At 38.7% G+C, this 26,467-nt stretch overlaps 1 protein-coding gene across 2 annotated transcripts in view; it reads right to left on the bottom strand.

The window, feature by feature from the left end:
* LCP2 (lymphocyte cytosolic protein 2) overlaps window positions 1-26,467 on the bottom strand; it is an 80,538-nt gene that overhangs the window by 9,801 nt on the left and 44,270 nt on the right. The window contains exons 7-17 of one of the 2 annotated variants that reach the window (XM_036752980.1): window positions 15,639-15,804; window positions 14,683-14,768; window positions 13,904-13,970; window positions 13,732-13,812; window positions 8,231-8,256; window positions 8,119-8,138; window positions 7,931-8,023; window positions 6,423-6,453; window positions 3,432-3,444; window positions 1,964-2,006; window positions 1,236-1,279 (exon numbers count right to left, since the gene is read on the bottom strand). In XM_036752980.1, coding sequence (XP_036608875.1) covers window positions 1,236-1,279; window positions 1,964-2,006; window positions 3,432-3,444; window positions 6,423-6,453; window positions 7,931-8,023; window positions 8,119-8,138; window positions 8,231-8,256; window positions 13,732-13,812; window positions 13,904-13,970; window positions 14,683-14,768; window positions 15,639-15,804 — 670 coding nt within the window. Of the gene's footprint in view, window positions 1-1,235; window positions 1,280-1,963; window positions 2,007-2,069; window positions 2,197-3,431; window positions 3,445-6,422; window positions 6,454-7,930; window positions 8,024-8,118; window positions 8,139-8,230; window positions 8,257-13,731; window positions 13,813-13,903; window positions 13,971-14,682; window positions 14,769-15,638; window positions 15,805-26,467 lie in introns of both variants that reach the window. The other variant, XM_036752979.1, reaches the window with a different exon arrangement.

Below are 26,467 nucleotides of genomic sequence, written 5' to 3' on the forward strand. Positions count from 1 at the left end.
TATGCTAGGTCTTGTTTTTATGGAATACATTGTTATCTTGTATTGTTTTCTACTTATTTCACATAGATAAGTATTTGTTCCCAACCATATTATAATATTCTTGGAATTAGTAACGTTCTTAACAATTCGATTTATAAAAATATTTATTTTAAAGTGCATACAACTCACAAAATGCAGTTACAACAATAATAACTCATATTATCAGGGCATTTTCTTCATTTTCCTCTGACATAGGTAAGGCATATGTTACCCTCCGTGTGGAGATGACAAAATAGGCTCAGGTTAAATGGCTTACCCAAGTTCATACAGCCAGTAAGTGTGCAAGCCTACATAAGAACCCAGCTCTCCTGAATGCTATTGAGTTCAGTGCTCTTTCCATAGCAGCATCATGACTTTCAAATGATTGCACACATAACCATGAGATAGAATATAGATGCTGTATAATAGGTGCAAACAGAGGTTCTCGTGTTTGCCTAGAACCGTGCTAGATACCTTAGAGGCTACAAATGAAAAAAGAAACACCTGTTGCCCAAGTATATTAAGTTTTTACTCTGTTTCCATCTCCACCCTACCCACCCACCTGTGATTTCATCAGTATAGACAGTTCTTGGTTTTGAATTTCCCTTCAATATTAAAGATCAATGATTTGCCTTGGACACTAAGGATCTAGCAACTTGCCCTGAGTCATACAGCCAGTTTATGTCAGAGCGAGGTTGTCCTGATTCCAAGGCCCATCCTTTATCCAGTACACCATGTTATTATAGCCTTCAGCTGCAGAATAGTACATATCATATGTAAAATTAGATAATACATGCATATTACAGGTATGTAGCACTGGATGTGCTGTTATACCACTTATATTCCCTCATATCATAGTGCTTTTTAAAAACTTTTGACAGATATAGCCAGATCTTTTTTTAAAAGGCTATAACAAAATGCCCACTGATAGGCTAAACATTACATTAATACCAGGTCAGATATTTGGAGCTAAAAATTCATCAAACCTAAACCTCTGTGGGTTCGTGGATAGTTAAATCTCCTACCTGGTTTTAATTTAATGTTACCTCAGCCTGCCAGGGAATTTTTTGTTGAAGTCACTTTTTAAAAGAAAAATTGATCTTCCTTCTCAACAAGTTTGCAAGACTATACCATAGTTTAAAAAAAGTCTACTGTGAGCCCAAAAGTAGGGTAGGTGTGGTAGCAACTACAAAAGAAGTTCTAAACCACATGCTTACCTTTTGACAAGTATGGCGGCAGTGATGTAGTTGTTGGAAAATTACTGTGGAGACAGAATTAGAGGTAAATGAAACAGTGGGTGGGATCGTCAGGGTCAAGGGAAGGGAAACAGTAAAAATTCTACTTCATTTACATCTGCTTACCCTAAATGCAAAGAACACAGTAAAGAAGAGGTGACCGTTTCTTGAAGTGCTCATTCCAGGGTCTTCTAAATATTATGATAAAAGCCTGACAAACTAATACTGGATGTAATCAGATGCCTCCTGCTGGCATCCTGTGACTTTGACTCTGACTTTTTTTTTTTAGTAACAACTAGAAAAGTACTGTTCCTATTCTGATCCTTGAGATGCTTAAACCATGATGGATTGGACAGCAACTGTTACTGTCACATCACTTACTATCTATGGTACTTATTATTTATCTGTTTTATTTTACTTTCCTATTTCAGAATGTAAGAGCTCTCTCAATTCCTAGGCCAGTAGCACACGCGTGCATGTGTGTGTGTGTGTGTGTGTGTGTGTGTGTATGTTCCTAAATTGTTTGCCTCTTTTTTTTCAAATTCCTCACTTCTTTTCCAGGTATTAATTCTATTGTTAGGGCAATGATAGAGGCCATCAGCATTGCCAAGTTGGGAAGCCAAAACAGAGAATGCTAGGACTGGCCTGCATTGTGGTCAAGGGTTGGCTTCACTGACCCCGGCTATGACCCATTTCCCCCATTAACCCACCTGGCACAACCTCTTGGCCCGGGAAGTTGTGCCCCACCGTGCTCTGGAATGGCAACAGACATCATATTAGCTCAAAACCTACAAATAGGCAATGATGTAGACAAACCTTGATGTGATTGGCCCAGGCATACTGTTAGATCCTGATTGGGGAAATTTGGATGGTGGCTTGGTAGATCTTGAAGGGAAAGTGTTGGAAGTGAAAGAGGGAATAGCCGGAGGAGGAGGGTGGTGCGCTATGGTGAAGAGAAAAGAACAGTTAAGATCGCCACAGGTAAATGCATTCACCGTGGTTACCTACAATGCTCACTCATTAACACTTCTGCTTAAGGTGCTAGAATTTAAACAGAGCTGGTGTAGGGAGTGATAACAATGGAAAACACTGCCTCTAATTAGACCACAATTCTAAAGATGTGGCCCATCCTCCAAAAGGTATTTTGGCTAATTCTCCCTCTTGGAATTCCTAAGTGACATAACTATGATGATACGATTTTATGTAAGAGTTGATTTTAAGTTCTCTTGGTATGTTTTATGTTACATTCACATGATATGTTTCCCCTTTGACTCTTTGTTACTGCTGTTCATTTCAGTACTGTCTGACTCTTTACGACCTCATTTGGGGTTTTCTTGGCAGAGATACTGAAGTGGTTTGCCATTTCCTTCTCCAGATTATTTTACAGATGAGACAACTGAGGCAAACAGGGTTTAGTGACTTGCCCAGGGTCACACAGCTACTAAGTGTCTGAGGCCACATTTGAACTTGGGTCTTCTTGACTGTAGTCCTGGAGCTCTATCCATTGTGCCATCTAGCTATCCCTTTGACTCATTAGGTTGGTAGAAATAACTGTCTATTTTCAGAAATAATAGATTGTTCAAAAAGTTATCATACTTCTATACTGATTCTACCTTGATGCTTTCCACATATATGAGATGGGATAAGTGTAGGCATCTGGGTTGTTTTTTTAACCACCAAGCAGTGCATTTGTTTTAATAATTACATTGCAAAATTCAGAAATCCAGCAACATTATCCATAAGCTCAACAGATTTTTCTTGTCGACTTAATTAAGGGAGACGGCATGGTATAATAAGTAGAAAAGAAGCCTTGGAATTGGGCAGGCCTGGGTGCTCTCATACTAGCTATGTAACCATGGGCAAATCACTTAACTTCTGTGCCCTTGGTCAAGGCTTCTTAAACTTTTTTCACTGGGGACCCCATCTCAAACCCACATGGGATCACTACCTGCAGTTTAAGAAGCACTGCTTCTAGGCAACTCTCTAAGACTTTAAGTTTCTGATGAAATCTGCATTGCCTCCTTCCTCACCTAAAAAAATAATTTCATTTTATACTCATTTATCTAACATGACGTGGCAGTCATCAGACCTCTGCTTTGCCTATATGAAATATCTTCATTTGAAGGACCATTTGGAAAGATGAAGGGGAATAATTTAAGTGGCATTTTCTTTACATACCATCATCTTCTTCCTGGAGTGGGGAGGAAAACAAATAAGACGTTATTCTTTCAGTTATTCCCAAGGCACTGCTATCTCAATGGTATTCTATGAGGATCAACCAATCTTTTTTTTAATCAGTATCACATTAATTCACTTTAAATATATTGTGAAGAATAGTAAGATTTTCTATAAAAATTTAGAAAGTGGGACAAGTCAGTATCATTCTTTGTAATATCTCGTTCATTCTTCCCTGGGCTCCACTTCTGACCCTCTAGACTTCTTTCTTCACTAATGGCTAATAACAGCTACCGCGTCTATAGTACTTAGTATGTGTAAGTCATGTGTAAGTATGTGTAAGACACTTTATAAATATTTTCTTATCTGATCCCCACAACAACACTGGGAGGTAGTTACTCTAAAGGTCCCCATTTTACAGTTGAGGTGACTGAGAAAAACAGAGGTTAAGTTATTTGCCCAGGTTCACACAGCTAGTAAATATATAAGGCTGGATTTAAATTCAGGTTCTTCCTGATCTCAGACCTTATGCTCAACGCACTGTACCACCTAGATGCCTGTTATTATCGGCAAACAATAATAATGATCAGTAATAGTACGAGTATTATTTTTATGTGGAAAACTTTTTAATAAATAAAATTATTCTTCTTGTTAGTAGTAGCTAAATGGTATAGTGGATAGAAAGCTGGGCCTGGAGTTAGGAAGAACCTGAGTTCAAATCCAGCCCCAGATATTTACTAGCTACGTGACCCTAGGCAAGTCACTTAACTTCCATTTGCCTCAGTTTCCTCAATTGTAAAATGGGGACTATTAGAGCACTTACCTCCTGGGGTGGTGTGAGAATCAAATGAGATATAAGCACAGTGCCTGACACCCAGTAGGTACTTAATAAACGATGTTTCCTTCCTTCTTTTATCTTTAATTGTGTAAGGAGACTAAGTTTAGCTTGAGAAAAAGCAGAGTCTAGAAAATAGACAGCAACAGGGTGAAAGTAGTTTTTCTGGTTTAGCCTAGCCACACTTCATGAAAAATACAGCCCTAGATAATGATATTGATCTTCCTTTTAGTATTATATTGATCTTTAAAAGGAATACCTTAGCTATCATGAGTTATCTTGTTTTCTTGCTGCATATAGATAAGGACTAAATTGAACTAGCCAACAAAAGCATTTTATGTAGTCCCATACTATACCGAGCATTCAAGAAAAGAATTGTCTCAAACATTATCACTGAGCCCATCGGGGAAAGATGAAGGAAATAAACATTTATTAAGCACCTACTTACTATGTACTGGGGCAGCTAGATGGCACAGAGGATAGAGTTCCAGCCCTGGAGTCAGGAAGACTTATCTTCCTGAGTTCAAATCCAGTCTCAGACACTTACTAGTGGTGTGTCCCTGGACAAGTCACTTAAACCTGTTTGCCTCAGTTTCCTCATCTGTAAAATGAGCTGGAGAAGTAAATGGCAAACCACTCTGGTATCTTTGCCCCCAAAAAACACCCAAATGGGGTCACAAAGAGTCATATGCAACTGAAAAAGGCTCTACCACTACCATGTGCCATGCTAAGTGCTTTACAAATACTATCTCATTTGATCCTCGAAATATCCCTGGGAGGTAGGTGCTATTATAATCCCCATTTTACAACTGAGAAAGGTCAGGAAGGTTGTCTGGATTCATAGTCTGTGTCTACCCTTCTCTGGTAAAGATGTGTTAAGCCTTGTCTCCTACAACCACTGCTCCCACCCCCATCGCACTTAACATGTTGCTATTGTTTTAAGTGTTCCCCAAACACACCCTGCTCATTCCTGTTTTTGATCATGCTGCCCTTTCAGCCTGTTTTTACTCCTCAGTTTATTTAAATCCTTCCAATCCTTTAAGACTACTGCCAGAGCCATAACTAGATGGGGGAGAAAGGGGCTTTGTCTCGAAGCACCAAAATGTAGCATTATCCTAAGACACACTTTTGTCCCCTCAACCATCTAATCTTTAGCAACAAAGAAGGAGTCTCAGGTAATGCTTTCATTCCCACTGGCAACCATACCTTTACCATCCCTCCCACCTACCTCCAGTTCAAAAATTCCTAATCACTACTCTGTCTATCACCTAAGATTTAGGTGATCTCTAAGGTCCGTCTCTAGCTCTAACATGACATGATTCTAATTCAATGGCAACTAAAGATAAGTTTTGCTGATAAATAGCTTTTTTGACCATTATTCCTATTGATAACTGAAACCTATTGTTCAAGTACATATTCATCTCTAACTCTCAAAATGCTTGTATCACAATTCAGGACTTAATTAAATTAAATCTGGTGATATTCCTTAATTGTTTTAAGTGCACCAGTCTTATCTCTTCAAATAAACTGTCTGCTTCTTAACAGTTTTCTGGTTGTTGAGTTCTTTCAATTGTGTCAAACTCTTTGTGATTCTATTTGGGGTTTTCTTGGAAAAGATACTGGAGTGGTTTGTGCCCCCCCAACTCAATTTACAGATAAAGAAACTGAGGCAAACAGGGTTAAGTGACTTGTCCAGGATCACACAGCTAGTACATGTATAAGTAAATAAGACCAGATTTGAACTCACAAAGATGAGTCTTACTCCAGACCTGACACTCTATTCACTGTTCTGCCACCTAGCTATTCACTTGACATTAGAAATACTGACTTAATACCCTGTATATGGCCCTTCCCCACTACCCAGTATAAAGCATAGCCTGGAGATATAGCAGATATTGAATAAAACTTGATTAATTAATTTAATTAATCATTCTCTGGGTGACCCATGGTATAAGCTGTATATTTGGCATTTTGAGAGGTCAGGAGGGCATAGCAAAGACCTTGAAAATTTGGGCATGTGGCCTAGGTTCATGACGATTCTCCCAACCTGCTTCTGAGAGATTGCTCTCATGTTGTCTAGCGTGGACTGATTGCCCCACCCCACCCAACCCCCAGTGACTTATGTGTATCATATTAACAGCAGGTTGTTTTGTACTTACATCACCTCTTCTGTCTGCTTCCCATCCATGCCTGAAAATGAATTTGGAAGAATAAAAAGAATTAATTTCTTCCCCCATGGAAATGGTTGGAATTTGAATGAACAAGTTTCTGTTTTTGATATTTAAGTTTAAATCACCAAGAAGCTAGCCCATTTAAATTAGTTAAAATATGAAACAAAACCACTGGGAAAAGAGGAGGATGTAGGGTGTTTGTGTATAAAGAGAGTTGCAGCAATAAATTTCTCTGTCAATATGATGGTCAATAAGAAGAAAGTCCTCTTTAGAACTACCAATGGAAATAATAGTCAAAAATTTATTCAGCAAACCATAGTTTTGGTTGCCATTAAAATAGAATCATGTCATGTTGGAGCTAGAAAGGCACCTTAGGGATCAGCTAAACCTGACCACCTTATTTTACAGAGGAGAAAACTGAGATACAGAGACAGCAAGTGAGCTGCCCACGGTCATACACTTGGTAGTGTTAGAGCTGGAGCTGGAACACAGGCAATTTGACTCCTAAACCAGCGCACACAAGTTACACAGAAAATAAATCCCTCAAAAAATTGAAAAGATTTAAAATAAACAGGCTCCTTTCTTGGTCATGTTCCCTTACATTGTGAAGGGAAGAAATTAGGAAAATGCTGCAGCACAGAGGATTTTCCACACTGACTTAGCTTGATTTTCCCAGAGCAACACTGCAGTGTTACAGATTTCGTACCAGCTGCCTAAAAGTCATTGCTGACATCTGTATTTGGTGGAGATTGCTGCTCTGAGATAGCTTTGGACTAAGAAACAGAAAACATCATGGGCTGCAGCTCTGCCAAAGTATTCTTCACCTTTATACATAGCTTTGTGACCTTGTTTAAGTTATGTAAAAGGGCTTCAGTATTTTCATTTGTAAAATGAGGGGGGCCGTATGAACTGGTCATTGAGCACCCTTCCATCTCTGTGATCCTAAAGTCTTCATTTTCCTTTACCATTCATACCCCTGAAAAATGTACCAGAAACTTGTCTTCAACCAAAAAGATACCACCACAATACATTCTAACACACTGCAAGTTAGACAGTGGAGAAAGCTCCTGTAGAGAAAGGGAGGAGGAAATGTAGCCAAGTTATTTCTACCACCATAAGAAGAACAAATGGTGGTAGTAGTCTCCCTTGAACTGTATAAGATGCTTTGCTAGACATATTCAGAGAAAAATGTCACTGCTGGGAATGCTATCATCGAAAAGCACAGTAATTCTCATTACCTTGATTAAAACTCTTTATTTTCTTACTTGTCAGGATTTCTTTTGTGCCTTTCTTTTTTCATGTACTTTTGCATGTTATTTCATATCTGACTTTTAGAGTCTGAACATTACTCAATCCCCAACTTCCAAAACATGCCATTTGGTACAAAATGGCTTCCATTATTTTTCTTTTCATGTCATTGGTTGTGTGTCAGATATGTTTTTAGAAATTATCATCAGTTGGATGACTCTCATGGTGTACTAGAGAGGTAACCTTACTTTGGTACAGGTGGCTTCTTAAAATTTCTCTCAGGTCTTTCTCCAGGTGGCAAAGGAGGCTTCTGTAACTTAGGTAAGTGATCCCCAGCAGTCCTGTGGTATTTAGAGACCAGATGTATTAAAGAAAGTCAACTGAATGTTACGGGTTAGAGTTCTATTACATGTCCCAAGTACTCCTTTCTCCTTACCTCAGTGCAGGAGCTAAAGGCTGTAAAATACAATGAAAGATGTATCAGAATCTTTGGTATGTTCCATTGGATGAATATGCATTGTGCTGTCTTAAGGTAAAGGATGTCTTACCTTATCAGGAAAAACTGGTTTTTTCCCTGCAAATTACAAATGAAAAAAATTTTATGTCTTGAATTCAATTTACAATTCTCTAACTGAGACTTAGAAACAGTCTGATGCATGGGCAAGCATTTTTCAGCCAAATAACACAGGTGTGAAGGTTTCAATTATGGAAGCGTTTTCCTTCAGATTAAGACTATTAGAGCAAGTAAGCAAGGTCCTTCAAGACCATCTTGTCCAACCTCTTCATTTTGTGGAAGAGGAAACTGAAGTCCAGAGACAAGAACAGATGCAAAGAACATTGAGGTTCCAGGAGTACTTAACCATTCATAAATAGAACAGATATTTTCTTTCTTTCATTTTTTTTAATCCCTAGTTTATTGCCTTGTGTTGCTGGTCTTATGTGAATGTGCCACTTATTATTTGAGTGACCTTGGGCAAGTCACTTAACTCATCTGTGTCTCAGTTACTTCATCTGTAATATGAAAGGGGTTGGAATAAGTGACCTCTAAGGTCGTTCCCAACTCTAACGTCATTCTCAACTCTTTATCTGTGGCTAGCCTTTTTTCTTTTTGTGTCCATGTTTTCAATAAATCTATTCACGTCTGCAGTTGTGAATTCTCAGCCCAGTAAAAACGCTTTAGCAGCAGTATTTTCAATATTCACAGGGTCAGAGGGATACTTCCTTATAAAAATAAAATTCTAAACATTTTTAGTTACCACTTAAAACAGGAAGTGAAAGAGTTTTTCTCTGCTGAAAATGAGAGCAACAGGATTTTGATTAAACTTGTGCTCAAAATGTAAAGGTAGAAATTAAGAACTTTTACCACCCCTCCCCCATCCCAAATAAACAAAACCCCTAGCAATTTGGACCTTAAAAAATATAAAAACCACTATTCCCCCTTTCTCCTCCTGTCCTCTTTCTAATCCCCCACCAAAGAAATCAGGTTCAGAAAATCAGTTTGATTTCTGCTTCCCAAAGTCCTAGCAAACAGGGAGGTTTGATTGGTGCCACTATAGGCAACAATATTGACTTTGCCATTGAACAGAAAAATCTTAGAATGTCAGAGCTTGAGAGGCCCTTAGAGATAATATAGAGCGAACCTTTGACCCCTTTGTATGCCACAAAAGGAAAGTGAGGTCTAGATAGAGGGGTGTAGCAGCTGTGGGCCCAGGGCCATGTAAATCATAAATAACCAAGTAGGGATTCAGGCCTAGGTCCTCTGACTCCTAGTCTAATGCTCCCTTGCACTGTGCTCATGAGGCAAGAGAAGCTTTTACACTGAGTTAGCCAATAGGATTTTGAATATAGCCTTTTGCTTCTTCTTAGTTTCCTTGAGCAGATCTTATTGCCGAACCCCTTATGTAGCTCAAATTTGGTTTTCTTTTAGAACAGGAAATTACTTCTCCATTACCTGCATGCAGTCTAAGATGAATGTGGGATCATAAGAATGATGGTTAGGATTAGCATATGAAAAACCATTCAGTGAAATTTCTTTGGCATTTTGTTATTTTGTCTGAAGGCTTCAGCAGCTTTATTCTGGTATAATAGAGTCCCAGGGTTTCAGAGCCCTGGAAATGGGTCTTTCAAGACCTCAGGGTGATAAGCCATATGCCTAGAGTTTCATTTTCACAGCTTGATTTGTCTTACTGTTCTGTGATAGTTTTTTCTTTTCATAAAATCTGTTTTCTAATTTACTTGGGTCTTACTGAGGACACCATATGAAGAATACCAGAAAATAAACAAATGAAACCCCACATAGCCTGTACCCTAATGTCTAAATAAGTTTTAATAAAAAGTCAGCTGACTTGCCCACATTCTCTGGGCAGCAGCTCATTTTGTAAAATGCTAAATTTTGAAGGAGATGTTTGCATTCAGAACAATATGTTAAGAAGACTCTGCATGAAGCAAAGTGAAGAACAGATTAGAGAAGGCATCCACTAGAAGGAGAAAAGGAATCTGGGAGACTGGGACAAAATAGTCTAGGGAAGAGGTGATGAAGGCCTGAACTAGGGTGGGGGCCACGTGAGTGGTGAAGAGGAGAGGAGAGTTTCAAGATATATTCTGGAGATAGAATGGATGGTATTTTGCAAATAGTTAGATGTAAGGATAGGGCAGCTAGGTGGTGCAGTAATTAGAGAGCTGGGCCTGGAGTCAGGAAGATTCATCTTCCTGAGTTCAAATCCAGTCTCAGACATTTACTAGCTGTGTGACTCTGGGCAGGTAATTTAACCCAGTTTGCCTCAGTTTCCTCATCTGTAAAATGAGCCGGAGAAGGAAAAAGCAAAACCACTCCAGTATCTTTGCCGAGAAAACCTCAAATGGGGTAACGAAGAGTCAGACAAAACTGAAATGACTCAACAACAACAACAAACCTTGGATGATTGAGAGAACAATGGTGCCATAAAGAGGAAGAGAAAATGTAGGTGGAGAGAAAGGCCTTGGGACTTAATAAAGTAGGGAAAAGGTGGGGAATTCCATTTTGGACAAGTTGAGTTTGAGGGGCCAGTGAGCCATCTAGCAGTGGAGGCGGCCCTTCTAGACGTACATTGGTCAGAGGGAACAGAGAACAAAAACTACTTTTTGAGGGGATAAGTAAGGTTGAGGGGAGATACCTAATCATCCACCAGGAGATACCTAAGCATTTTTTTGTAAGTTGAGAAAGAAAGAACTGACAGAGAGGGGGATACTGAAGATGCATGAGAGAGGAGATAACTGACGAAACAATGTAAAAGAGGAGGCAAGTAGGGATGGGAACTGAAAGCACAGTTGGAGGAGTTAGCTTTAACCCTGAGGAAAGCCTTACTTTGGGACTGAAGAAAATATAGAGGATGTATGAAGCCATAAGTTTAGAGGAGTGGAGAGGCATGGTAGGATTTTGTCAAATAGTGGGCAAGGCCACCTGTGAACCATAGGGATGGGAGTGAGAGTTGGAGACTTGATGAGAGAAGAGGTCATGGATGGCCATCTGTGCCGGTGGCATTGTTTTCTACTAGGGACTACAGAATTATGGAATGGTACACCTGGAAGAGACTTCAAACTAACTTCCTTTCATTAAAGTTTTTTTCAGTCCTGTATTTCCAACCACCTGCCATATAGCTCCACCTGAATGGGCTCCAGATTCCTCAGATTCAGCATGCCTAAAAACAAATGCATCATCTCAAAACCTCCCTCACCCCAATCTGATTACGTCTCTGTAGATGGTGCTACCCTTTCCCCTAGTAACTTAGGATCCAATAACTTGACATGTCCTACTGATTCTGCCTCTGCCATATCTCACATCCATCCTGTCCTCTCATCTCCCACTATAACCACCATTGTTCATTGGAGTCCTGTTCAACAAACTTTGCATTAAGCACCTACTATAAGGCAGTCATTGTGCTGGGCACTAGAAAGAAAACAACAAAAATAAACTTACATTAATTGAAGAACTTCTATTTTAGGAAGAGGAGTGGAGGAGCAACAATACGAACACAGAAAATTAAATGCAAAATATGTACCATGTACTTTCTGGGAGGGGAGAATCCTATTAACTGGGAGGATAGAGATAGGCTCCCTCTAGGAAATGATGATCGAGGTGAGTTTTGAAGGAACATGGAGTTTTTAGGAGGCAAAAGTGTGAGGTGATTCGTTCCAGGGATGGGTTTCAAGCTTATGTAAAGACAGAAGATGGGAAATGACGTGTTCTAAGTAAAAGCAAGTGGGTTAGATTGACTGTGATGTAGAGTAAGTGTAGGATAACATAGTGCATCTGACAAGGAAGGCTGGAGCCAAATTATGAAGGACTTTAGAAGTCGAGCAGAAGAGTTTATATTTTATCCTGTGAGCAAGAGGAAAAGACTGGAGCTTCTTAAGCAGGAAGGGATTTGGTCAAACCAATGATTTAAGAACATCAATTAGGCAAGCTGAGTTGTGGATAGATCAGAGAAGAGAGAGTCCTGGAGTCAGGGAGATGAATTAGGAGGCTTCAGGCAAGAGGTGATGATGGTCTGAACTTGGCTGGTGGTCACATCAATGGAGAGTATAGAACAGATGTCAGATGTATTACTGTAAGGGGCAGCCAGGTGGCATGGTGGATAGAGTGCAAGGCCTGGAGTTAGGAAAACTCATCTTCCTGATTTCAAATCCGGCCTCAGGTACTTACTAGCTGTGTGACCCTGAGCAAGTCACTTAACCCTGTTTGCCTCAGGTTCCCCATCTGTAAAAGGAGCTGGAGAAGGAAACGGCAAACCACTCCAGTATCTTTACCAAGAAAACCCCAAATAAGGTCACAAAAAGTCAGACGCTAATGAAATGACTGAACAACAACAACATATTACTTTGAAAGTTAAGTGGTTATTTTTTCTTTAACCTTTAGTTTATTCCATCTCCAATCCATCCTTTATAGAAATTTTTTGAATAATCTTCCTAACGAATACCTCTGATCATGGCATGCCTTTGATCAGAAGTTTTTAATAGCTTCCCATCACCTAATACATAAAGTATAAACCGGTCTTGATCCTCCTGACCCTGGCACTCAAGATTTTCCACAACGTAGTGTCAACCTACCTTTTCTGCATGATTTCTTACTGCTCCCTTCTTCATCCTTCATATTCAAGTCAGACACTATTGCTCAGTGACCCTGTTATTATCCTGCTCTCTCCTGATTCTGTGTCTTTGTTCACATGGTTATAGATGGATACCCCTTTCCAACTCCAATCCCTTCCTTCAAGGCTCCCCCTTTAAGGTTCTACCTCCTCTGTCCTGAGTGACTCTCCTGTTCCCCAGGTGAAAGCCTTGTGTACCTGCCCAGATTTCTCATAGTGCTACGACCAGGCCCACCCTGTATATGTACACTCCTTTTCCTAGGATAATATGTATTTGAGTTCCCTGCAGCAAATCTTTGTATTCTAGTCTAGCACAGAAAAAGAGCTAGCTCTTATATAGGGTGTTAAGCTTTACTAGTTTAAAACTGTTCTAGGACTTTTATAATAACTTGTAAATCATTATCATCATCTATTAAGCTAACATTTATTAAGCACCTACTATGTGCTAGGAATTGTGCTAAGGGCTTTACAATTATTATCTCATTAGATCCTCACAACAGCTCAAAGATGTAGTGGCTATTATTACACCCATTTTACAGAAGCAGAAACTGAGGCTGAGAGAGGTTTGGTGACTTGCCCAGGGTCACACAGCTAGGAAGTGCCTGAGGCAGGATTCAAACATAGGTCTTCCAGAGTCAAGGCCCATACTTTATCCACTGTGCCACCTTGCTGCCTAATAGTAGCCATTTGTTAAATAAAGTGGAATCTAATCCAATCTAGCTTTACAACTGAAGAAACTGAAAGTTCAGTGAATGACTTGCCTGGGGTCACTCAGTGGCAGAGACAGGACAAAGAGTCCGAGCCTCCTGGCTTCCAGTCCAAGTCTGTTTCTACCCTCCCGAATGATTTTTTTTTTTTTTTGCTATACACATCATTGTTTAGAAACGTAGAAAAGACAGCGCCTGTGATATGAGACATAAACTCACCTATTCCCAAATCTCTCTCAAATTGAGGTAATGTACGATCCAACGGTGGCTTTTTACTTCTGTCTATGGATGGTGCTGGGACTGAAAGCGAATCACAGGCATAAATGGAATGATCCAGTCGTTGGAAGGGGAGAGTAATGAATGGTCTGTAGAGATAGAGAGCTGTACTTACAGTTGGGCGTTCGGTGATTTCTGCCTCTAGGAGGCTCTTCATGACCGGGTTGTGGAAGAAGAGGAGGCTGTTCAAGAAGAGATGTCCTTGTTACAAGGTGACATTTTGGGGCCAGGGAAGAGGGAGGGGAAGGTTTCATATTTATGTTTAGACTAAGCCTCAGCCAAACTGTTGACGCTAGGTTCGTCTTCAAACCATACTAACTTCTCCTTTCTGTGCCCCCCCCCCCCATCTCAACAGCTACCTTTCAGTCTCCTCCAATCTTTGCATCATTTTCAGGGATTCTTACCAGTCAATTATATACCTCAGTAGGAATTTCAAGGCTGTGTTCACTACAATCAGAGGATTCTAGAACTTTATAGCTTGCAATAAAGGTGCTTAAGGTTAATTAGTCCAAGTCTTCCTTTTTACAGATGAGAAAAATGAGACCCAGAAAGAGGAAGTGACTTTTGTTCCCCCAAATAGACGGATACATTATATTTTTTATCTAATTGAAGAGTGAAAGATTTTATCAGGCATCAGCCAACAAGGGAGAGGGCTGTTTGAAAAATCTAGGGACTTTCCCGGTATTTTTTGAAAACAGGTCATACAGACAGCCCCATATATTGTTACTATGTTAAGCTGGTCCTGTTTATATTTCTTTTAAAGTAAATTTTCCCATTTATTTTCAATATTGGGAAATTGTAGTCCAGTTGAGAGGACTCCTGCATTTATTCAAGTCTAAGGCAGTCTTTGGAACAGAATGAAGATGAAGTCATTTAAAAGCAGAAGAAACCTACTGTGTTGTTCCGGCCACCAGTGGCTGGTAAGGGTCTCTGAGGGGGAACTGGAGGCTGCTGAGGGGTTTTCCCAAGTGGGGGCCTGTCTGAAGAGAACGAAGACAAAAAAATTTTAGAGGACATACAATGAAGGAAAAGAGGCAGGAGATGACAACTTCTGGTAATCAGCTCCTTAAAATGGAGTCACCCTGAAAGCCCAGTGGGGCCCCTTCTCTTCCATACGCAACTTCCCTCTTTATATTTGGATAACTGAAAGGGACAGTAGTGACCTCAGGGATTTGGAGTCTAGCAAGGAGCAGGAATTAGACCCGTGATTTCTTTGCTGTAGGGAGTTCTTAGTAAATTTCTCTACCAATGCAGGTTGACATCTTCTTTGCAATTTGTGGTCATAGAATTGCATAAGCACACTGAGAGATTAAGAAACTTGCCCAGGGTCACACAACCAGTATACAGGATTGGAATTCAGATCTTCCTGGCTCCAAGGCTGGAGTTCTATCCACTATACCACACTGCCTCTCACAAAGCTGAGAAGTCATGAAATGGTAGGGAGCTAGAGAAGGGAAGACAAATGAAAAACCTGGATGAACCACAAGTTAGATTAATGGCAAGGCTGCCAGATTTACTTTTTTGGGATGGGAGAAGAGGGGTTGATGATCTAGCTGTAGGGAACTCCTGGTGTGGAAACTTCCTCTTCCATTGTAGACTGGCAATCAATCTGTGATTTATCATTTTAGAGAATTACCTGAAGTACTGAAAGAATAAGTGACTTCTCATCGTTACATAGCTGGTGTGTCTCAGAAATGAAGCCAAGTCTTCCTTACTCCAAAGCTGACCCTCTATCCCCTACCCTCAATCTACTTTCTCATGGTATCTCTTCTATAAAAAGTAAGATCTTAATGGAGACTTCTTAATTCCACCTGCCAGAGTTGAGGAAAAGCAAAATCTAGGCCCCTTACCTATGTACACGGAGCCTGTAGGAAGCTTGGCAGGAAGGATTGTGTTCTGTATGTTGTCATCATAACTGCAAGGAGGGGGCTCATAGCCATTATCATCTTCCACATCCTCACTGGGGGACTCATAATCATCATCCGGTTCTTCATTTGGACTTTCGTAATCCTCATCCTGATAATGATGGAAATGAATATTTTACATTTGTATCCTAAGAACCAACCTGTGTACCTACTGTCTTATCCTTATAAAATCTTTATGAAAGTAATAAATGTATAATCCAAGGACTTCCTTGATATAAACATGAAACAGGACTAGACAGTTTTTCAAACACAGTCTTGTACAGCTTGTATGTTACATCATCTTACAATTGACCAGGTGGTGGAGAGAATACAACACTACTTGGTTAATACAAAAAAAAATCTGACCCAACAGAGTGAAATTCAGTTGAAAATTGCTCTTCTGCTTAGGTGTCTCACATGAGCGAATGGGGACTAGAGATAAATAGGTGAGGAGTGAATCACATTTGAGCAATTATACAACACGTTCAATGATAATGCCATCTTTGTAGCACTAATATCTTCTAGTGATATTAACAGGCTAAGAATCTTAGACCACTAGGATTCCAGAAGGGTATGGTTGACCCAAAAGATATCTCTATGTATGGTTATAAGTGGTGGCAATAAGTAGGCCAATTAGAAATTATTACTTATGGTAAGAGAAGTATTGAAAAAAATTAAGGAAATATATAATCAGAAATTGTTGGAAGCTGGTCATGTGGTGAGAATGAAGGATAAAATATGAATGACTGAAGTACTACATGAATATTCATAAATTACTAAAATTGTTGAATAGGCCCCCTGTGGAGGAACTATGAGAACATCTAGACAAGAATTGAATAAGATGAAGAGGTATGAATGTGTTGTGATCAGCATTAAGTAGAGGGAGCACTCAAATTGAGGATGTCATAAATTAAATGAGTGAAGGAAAAGAATTAAGCATTTAGTATGTGCCAAGTATGGCGCTACAAATATAAAAGCAAGATGGCCCTTGGCCTCAAGGAGCTCACATTCTAATAGGAGAAGATGACACATATAGAGGAATGACCAGAGTTCTGGAAAATCCCAGGAAGAGTGAGTGAAACCTTAGGAAAATTGATTAACATGCCTTTCCAGGCAAAGAAAGAGGAAGCAGGGTATGGCTGGGAGGAGGAGGAGATATGACAGGGCAGGTGGCAAGAAGACGGACGAATGTGGAATATGGTTGGGACTGGCTATATATAATTGGCCATGTGATTTTGGCATTCACTTTGGCTTGGATCCAGAGAATGGTCTCTGAAATATTCCAAATGAATTTAAATGAATAAGAAAAACCTGTGAGACAGAAAGAATAACGGTAATTATAACTCACATAGCTTCATATCACATTGAAATACTGTAGAAATTTAAATTGCAGAAAACCATATTGTGAACATCCTGTGATATCCGGAGAGCATGATCTCCGTGTTTCAGAATCACAGAATGGAAGGATGAAATTTTGGGAGACCAAAGAAGCTGGCTAATCTAACCCTGACAATAACTCAGATTTGTGATCATACAACCCCTCTTTGAAGACTCACCAAGACCCCAGAGAACTGTGCTGGAATGGGGACATGGATAATGTGTTCAGAACACATCTTGTTCAATTTTCCAAGAATATAAACATTTTCAGTTGGAAGAAGAATAGAATGGGAAGTGAGGTGGTGCCGTTGATAAGAGTGTTGGATCTCGAGTGAGTTTGAATCTCACCTCAGACACTAATTTGTTCTGTGAACCTGGACAAGTCACTTAACTTCTCTCAGGTTCAGTGTCCCCATCTGTAAAATGGGGATAATAATGGCCTCACACGGTTGCTGTGAGGATCAAATAAGATAATAGATGAAAAACCCTTTGCAACCCTTCAAGTGCTACATAAATTCTGGCTATTATTATTATTATTATTAATAGCAGAGTTGCTACTGTTATCATTATTATCATTACTACCTCCCGAGGCAGCCCATTTCACTTTTGAACAACTTCAGTTTTTAAGAAGTTTTTTTATATGTGGCTGAAATCTACTTCAGAACACCTCCCAACCTCCCAACCTCAAGGCCTCTAGAGTCAAGTAAAACAAGCCTTACTCCTGCTTGTACGTGATAACCCATAAAATGCCTGGACAGTTACTATATTCCCTCTAATTCTTCCATTTCCTCTATTAATCAGCAAGCATTTATTAAGTGCCTGCTATGCACCAGGCACTGGGCTAATTGCTGAGAATTACAAAGACAAAAAAATGCCAGTCTTGGCTCTCAAGGAGCTTACTTACTTCCCCTTCATTTCTCAATGCCTTGAAAATCTAGCTTCTGCCCTTACCACTCCAATGAAACCGCTCTCTCCTGGGCAACCATCAACTAATGTCTTTTTTCCTCATTCTACACTCTTTTTGAGTCCTGCTAAGCTTTTTATAGTCTTCCTCACTCTCCCCTTTCTTGGGTCCCAAGACATTGCTCTCTCTTGGTTTTCCTCCAGTTTCTCAGTGTCTCAGAATCTTTTGACTCATCATCATTCATTGGCTATGTATTAAACATGGGTTTCCCCCATCTCTCCCTCTCTCCCTCCCTCCCTCTCTCTCTCTCTCTCTCTCTCTCTCTCTCTCTCTCTGTTCTTTGTTGGTGATATCATTAGGCCCATGAGTTCAATTATTATCTCTATATAGTCTATACATACAGACTGAATCTCTCTCCCAAACTCCTGCTATCCATTGCCAACTGCCTGCGGGATATCTCCAACTATATGTCGCATTAGGATCTCATACTCAGCATGTTTAAAATATAATTCCTTGTATTCTTCCTTGGGCTCACTCTTCCTCCAGTATTCTTTATTTATAGAAAGGAAATGACTATCTTTCCAGTCGCACAGGTTCACAACCTTGAAGGTCTCCTTAACTCCTCCCTCTTTTTTCATCCCCATATGAAATCACTTCTCAGGTCTTGTCAATTTTTACCTTCACAACATTTCTCACTTCTATCTCCTCTACAGTCACATGACTAATACAATAGTTCCCCCCCTCTGACCCTGTGAATATTGAAAATACTGCTGCTAAAGCATTTTTACTGGGCTGAGAATTCACAACTACAGACATGAATAGATTTATTGAAAACATGGACACAAAAAGAAAAAAGGCTAGCCACAGATAAAGAGTTGAGAATGACGTTAGAGTTGGGAACGACCTTAGAGGTCACTTATTCCGACCCCTTTCATGTTACAGATGAGGCAACTGAGATGTAGATGAGTTAAGTGACTTGCCCAAGGTCACTCAAATAATAAGTGGCACATTCACATAAGACCAGCAACACAAGGCAATAAACTAGGGATTAAAAAATGAAAGAATTATCTAGAATAAAGCACAACATTCTAAGCCAAGCACTTAACGTCTGCCACAACTGGCTCCCACCTATATTTTCAGGAATATTTGATATTACTCCTCTCATATTCTATGTCTCAGACAAACTGGTCTATCACCTACTGCCCAAACTGGATATTTTCCTATCTGCCTGCCTTTGATCACACTGTCCCCTCTGCCCTCAATGCATTCTCTCTGTATAACTGCCTCTTAGGATCCCTATCATGTCTATATTTACAGTAGCTTTATCTACTTTATCATAATGGCCTGTACCTGGAAAAAAAAATCGTGTCACCTCTTCGTATACATGATTTCTCTTTTTAGGCCATCTATTTAATAGTGTTTAAATAATTCAAAGATTTCTAATGATGTGAACTACTCCCTACCAATATGGCCTGAAACCCTTCTGCAGCTCAGTAGATGGCCTTTGATAGTTTCGATGGATGGAATTCCTTTACCTCATGGCCAGACTGGTTATGAATCTCTCTGACTTAGCTAGGCTGACCCTCAAACAGCAGACGATGGGCCATCATTTGGGCCTTACTTGCAGCCTTTCAAGCTCAGTAGGATCTTGATAGATCATATTGTCTGCTAGACCTGACTGAAGAGCCCAAGGTCACCTGTATGCCAAGATAAGGTCAGAAGAGGAGTTGAGTGGAGGCGTTTTAATCACATAGACTGCAATTTTGTTAGTTGTTGATTTCTAACTCACTTGCCTTCAATTCAAAGACTGCCATTACAGATAATGAAATTCGTATCAGAACTATAGATGAAAGACCTACAGATAAGGAAACAGGTTCAGAAGCATGAAATCACTGTCCTAGGGTATGTCAGAATCTGATTCCAAGACCAGTGCTCCTTCCACTACATTCTGTTGGTCCAAGAAGGTGAAACTATTTTGTCTTCATAGTGCCTGTGCCTGTGAGGTTAGAAGCCTTTTATAATGATCCCCATGAACATATCTCTATAGAAAGAACTAATAACGCCATACTTCCTGAAGCAATACAAATATTAGAGTTATGAATCTAGTAAAAAAAAAGTCATACATCTTAGCCATTCTACATGTGTGCCTTTCATTTAGCCACAGAACATCTCCATTAAATGAAAATTAGAATGTTTGTCCAACCTACTTCAAGTGATTTTCGCATATTAGTGTCAAAGGAGATAATGTATGTGACTGGATTTGAACAATAGAAAATCCATAAAAATGTAAGGTGTCATAAGTAGAAAAGTTATTATTTCTACCAACTTGAACATCATAGTCTTTCTCAAAGACCCCAAATCTCAAAAACAAGGGAATTTTATTTTCTTTTAATAGAGGAGTAATTCTAACTGGCTGCCAGTGGACAGAAGGTACCACTGGTCATTGATTCTAATTGCTACTGACATAAAATCTGCCTAGAGTAACTGAGAGTACTAATTCTTTAATGAAAAAGTCCTGTTGCGATGCCTGGCTTTTAGTTAATATCGAAAGCCAATTCATTTAAGCAAGAAATGAAAATCACAGTAGTAGTAGTAGTAGTGGTGGTGGTGGTGGTAGTGGTAGTAGTGGTGGTAGTAGTAGTGGTAGTAGTTGCAGTTGTAGTAGTAGTAGTGGTGGTGGTAGTGGTGGTAGTGGTAGTAGTGGTAGTAGTAGTAGTAGTAATAGTGGTGGTGGTAGTAGTGGTAGCAGTAGTGGTAGTAGTGGTAGTAGTGGTAGTGGTAATAGTACTAGTGATAGTAGTAGTAGTAGTGGTAGTAGTAGTGGTGGTGGTGGTGGTAGTAGTAGTAGTAGTAGTGGTAGTAGTGGTAGTAGCAGTAAGTAGTAGTGGTAGTAATGGTAGTAGTAGTAGTAGCGGTAGTAACGGTAGTAGTAGTGGTAGTAGTAGTAGTAGTGGTACTAGTTGTAGTAGTAGTGGTAGTAATGGTAGTAGTAGTAGTAGCAGGTAGTAACGGTAGTAGTAGTGGTAGTAGTAGTAGTAGTAGTAGTGGTACTAGTTGTAGTAGTAGTGGTAGTAGTAGTGGTAGTAATGGTAGTAGTAGTAATAGTAGTAGTAGTGGTAGTAGCAGTAGTGGTAGTAGTAGTAATAGTAGTAGTAGTGGTAGTAGTGGTAGTAGTAGTGGTAGTAATGGTAGTAGTAGTGGTAGTAGTAGCAGTAGCAGTAGTAGCAGTAGCAGTAGTAGTAGTGGTAGTAGTAGTAGTAGTAATGGTAGTAGCAGTAGTAGCAGTACTAGCAGTAGTGGTAGTAGCAGTAGTGGTAGTAGCAGTAGTGGTAGTAGTGGTAGTAGTAGTGGTGGTGATAGTAGTGGTGGTGGTAGTAGTGGTAGTAGTAGCAGTAGTGGTAGTGGTGGTAGTAGTAGTGGTGGTGGTAGTAGTGGTGGTGGTAGTAGTGGTGGTGGTAGTAGTGGTAGTAATGGTAGTAGCAGTAGTAGCACTAGTGGTAGTAGCAGTAGTGGTAGTAGCGGTAGTAGCAGTAGTGGTAGTAGTAGCAGTAGTGGTAGTGGTGGTAGTAGTAGTGGTGGTGGTAGTAGTGGTGGTGGTAGTAGTGGTAGTAGCAGTAGTGGTAGTAGTAGCAGTAGTGGTAGTGGTGGTAGTAGTAGTGGTGGTGGTAGTAGTGGTGGTGGTAGTAGTGGTAGTAGCAGTAGTGGTAGTAGTAGCAGTAGTGGTAGTGGTGGTAGTAGTAGTGGTGGTAGTAGTAGTGGTGGTGGTAGTAGTGGTGGTGGTAGTAGTGGTGGTGGTAGTAGTGGTAGTAATGGTAGTAGTAGTAGTAGTAGTAGCGGTAGTAGTAGTAGTGGTGCTGGTGATAGTAGTAGTAGTGGTAGTAGTAGTAGTGGTGGTGGTGGTAGTAGTAGTAGTACTGGTAGTAGTAATAGTGGTAGTAGTGGTAGTACTGGTAGTAGTAGTAGTGGTAGTAGTAATAGTAGTGGTAGTAGTAGTAGTGGTAGTAGTGGTGGTAGTAGTAGTGGTGGTGGTGGTAGTAGTGGTAGTAGTAATAGTAGTGGTAGTAGTAGTAGTGGTAGTAGTGGTAGTAGTAGTAGTGGTAGTAGTAGTAGTAGTTGTTGTTGTGTTTGTCCTTCATTGTCAAAGAGGATCACGGCATCAGGGAAACGATGCCATGACTTGCAGTTGACTTTGATTTGAGGGAGGGAGGGCCGGGCGAGGTCCCCAGCCTCACTTTCTCCTCCAGAGCCATCTGGGTCCAGTGGCCAGATATTCATCAGGATGACCGGACATGGCCCAGGATGCAATGGGAAACCCTGGCCCTTTTGGATTAAGGTCTTCTCAGGTTCTTACTTTGAATGAGGTAACGCCCATTCATCATGAAAAGGTCCCTTTAAGAAGTGAGTCAAGGGATGGCGCCTTTAATCCACAAAAAAAAGTAATAATAATCAAACTGGGAGGGGAAGACCCTCAGGGTAGCAGCAACATCAGTAGTAGTAGTAGTTGTTGTTGGGGTTGTTATTGTAATAGTCGCAGTATTAGTATTAGTAGTATTAATATTAGTAATAGTAGATGATAATGATGATGATGTCATAACGATGATCCCTTTAACTCAGTTGCACAATCAATGATTATCTATGTACTGCAATTGTATAAAGTATATGAAAATAAATTCACAAATAGTGAAAACGCTGGAATGTTTGATAATCACTTGGAAAACTATTCTCTATTTAAAATGTCAAAAATAATGCAAAGAATGATTGATATAAAATATGGCACTTTTCAGGGAGACAAGTTAAGCCAATTATGGTTCTGCTTAGCTTTAAATTCATTATCATTTCTTTATACCAGAATCAAGTATGGCTTTCAAATTAAAGAAAGTGCTAAACCAAAGCATCGCAATAATCATTTGATGTACATGAATGACATCAAGCTATATAGTTACACTGGAAAACTTATTAAATCCTAATATCTTTAAGGGCTATAGCATAAGGGAAAAATTACAGAAGCCCTATGGGTGGTTATGTTCTGTTTTGATGATTTAATAAGAAAACAAAACTAGGAAGGATGGGTAACTTCATTGTGGAAGAAAAAAGAGGAAGGGTAGGAAAAACTTTATTATTTAGGAGAGATGCATAAGATGAAGATTATGCAATTATGGAGGAAAGACAATAGGGGATCAATATTCCATGAATTTTACTTTCATCTGATCTGGATAAAGGACAATTGAATAAATCATTCACACTTACATATACACACATAGAAATTTTGACATAAAGATACGTTAAAAAAAGAAATAAGGAGAGACAGGGACAAGGGGTCAGAGAGAAAGGACAGGACGAGATATGTAAGAGAATAATTGTAAGAAAAAGAAACTTGATTCTAGAAAGAGGAACTTGAAAGGTTAAGGGGGATTAAAAGAAAAGGAAGAAAGCAAAAACATGGGAGCAGGGTCAGGGCAAGGGAAAGAGAAGAGCTGTAACAGATAGAAATGAGCTGTTTCATTTATGAATCATTAAGCGTTAGGTAAACTCCTTTTCTTTAACCGCCTTCTTATTTGTAAGGAGGGGATTGGGAGCAAAGAGAAGACATAATGGAGAGAAGGACATATTTAACAATGATAATAGTGAATGAAAAAAGGATCAGCTCAAACATAAAACAGGAAGGGATGGCAGAAGGAACAAAATCTATCAATATGTTATTTATAAGATGAACACTGGAAATATAAATATTCACAGAGTTGAAATGAGGGGCTAGAGCAAAAATTATTATGCTTCCGCTAAACTCAAAAAAACAGGATTAGTCTTTATGATTTCAGATAAAGAGGCAGCTAGGTGGCGCAGTGAGTAAAGCACCGGCCCTGGAGTCAGGAGGACCTGAGTTCAAATCCAGCCTCAAACACTTGACACATGTACTAGCTGTGTGACCTTGGGCAAGTCACTTAACCCTGATTGCCCTGCCAAAAAGCAAAAAAAAAAAAAAAGATTTCAGATAAAACTACTGTAAATATAGACATGCTGAAAAAGAGATCAGCAGGGAAATGGTTGTTTTGGTTTAGTCATGAACAATTCTTCATGACCCTGGGGACCATATTGTCCTTGGGGTTTTCTTTCTTTCTCTCAAAGATACTAGAGTGGTTTGCCATTTCCTTTTCCAATAGACTAAGGCAAACAGAGGTTAAGTGACTTGCCCAGAGTCATATAGCTAGTAAGTTTTTGAGGCCAGATTTGAACTCAGGTCTCCATGACTTTAGGCCTAGCACTCTATCCACTCAGCCATTTAACTACCTTAAGCTGGGACATTACATTATGCTTAATGGCACCATAGATAATAAATATTAATCCTTTTATGCATGCGCCTTATAACATGACATCTAAAAATTAAAGGAAAAGCTAATAAGGTTGGAGGGAGAAATTGAATAGTCAAACTATAATAGTGACAAATCTTAATGTACCTTTTTCAGATCTGGAGAAGTTTAACCAAAAGATAAATAAGAAAGAAGTTATGGACCCAAATAGAACTTATGAAAAATCAGAGATGATAGATTTCTATTTGATTAATGAATAGGAATAAAAAGAAATTTATATATTTCTCAGCTGTACATGGCACATTTTCAAAAACTGACCATGTATTGAGGCATAGAAACTTTCATGAAATGGAGAAAAGTCAGAATACTAATTACATCATTCAGTGATCGTGATGCAATAAGAATTATATTCAATAGAGGGCTCTTAAAAAAAGAATTTAAGAGTAATTCAAGACTAAATAATGTAATTCTAAAGAACTAGTGGATAAATGAACAAATTGCAAAGACAATAAAAATTTTATCCAAGAAAATTATGAAAAGGAGACAACAATACAACATAATAAAATGTGTGGAATGTATCTAAAGTAGTTCTTAGTAGATACCTTATATTTTTAAATGTTTTCACTAACAAAAAAAAAAAACTAAGAAGAACAAATCAAAGAATTGGTCATGTAACTTTAAAAAATTGAAAAACAAATCAAAAATCCTCAAGGACAAAGTAATAAGCTTGGAAATTTTAAAAACTAGATTAATGGAATTCACAGTAAAAGGCTCACTAAGTTGACAAAAGTAGGACCTGTTTTTTAAAGTAATAAAATAGACAAATAGCCAATCTGATTTTAAAGAGAGAAAGAATAAATTATTTATATCAAAAATGAAAAAAAGAATTCAGAACAATTGAACAGGAAATAAAGGAAATTATCAGCAATGATTTTGCTCAGTTACATACTAAAAACATTGATAACTTGGGGGAAATTGGTAAATTTTTACAAAAATATAAAATATCCAGATTAACTAAAGAAGAAAGATACTCTTTAAATTACCCAATTATCAGAAAAAAGATATTGAGCAAGCCATAAATCAAGCCCCAAAGAAAAACTCCAGGACAAGATGGATTTACAAATTAATTCCATAAAGCATTCAAAGAACAATTAATTCCAGTATTACATAAACTGTTTGTAAAACAAAGAAAAACGCCTTTTAGATTTTTGATAGAATATCATCTTGCTACAAGAGAAAATGCTGAAAAACCTGATTAATATCCCTAATGAAAATGAATGCGAAACTTTTAAGTAAAATATTAGAAGCAGTCTACCATGCCGTATAAGAAAAATCATATGGAAGCAGTCTACCATACCATATAAGAAAAATCATACAGTTTGAGCAGATTAGCTTTACATCAAGAATGCAAAGTTAGTTCGACACAAGGAAGACTGAACAGAAAATGAATCATATAAATAATATAAATCATAAAAATCATATTACTTTATGAATAGATGCTGAAAAGTTTTTGAACAGAATTCAACACCTATTTTTATTAAAAATTCTATAAAATATAGGAACAAATAGTACTTCCTTAATATAGCAGTATCTTTCTAAATTTAGGAGCAAATATTATGTGTAATAGAAAATAGACACTTTTCCAGTAAGATCAGGGATAATGTGAAGAATCCTATGATTGCCACTGCTGTTCAACATAGTGCTAAAAGTGTTCACTGTAACAATGAAAGAAGAAAAAGAATGAGAGGAAATAAGCATAGGCAAAGAGGAAGCATTTTTTTTTCATTTTGCAGATGATATGATTTACTTAAAAAATTCTAGAGTCAACCAAAATGTCACCAACACAAAAAGCATAAAGAAATAGAAAGAAAAATTCTATTCAAAATAAAACTTAAACTATAAAATATTTGGGATTACATCTATGAAGATGCACCCAACAAATACAAGAATACAACTGTAAAGTATTTTTGTAGGAATAAAGGTAGACGGAAATATTTGTAGAATCATTGATTGCTCATGGGTAGGTCAAGCCAATATTCTAAAAATAGCAATGCTACCTAAATTAATTTGCTTATTTAGTGCTATATCAAACTACCAAAAGATTATTTTTTAGAGCTAGAAAAAATAATAAAATTAATATGGAGGAACAAAAGGTCAAGAATCTCAAGCTAATGAGGAATGAAAAAAGT

This window comes from Trichosurus vulpecula, chromosome 3, assembly GCF_011100635.1.
Source record: "Trichosurus vulpecula isolate mTriVul1 chromosome 3, mTriVul1.pri, whole genome shotgun sequence".
Lineage (NCBI taxonomy): Eukaryota > Metazoa > Chordata > Mammalia > Diprotodontia > Phalangeridae > Trichosurus > Trichosurus vulpecula.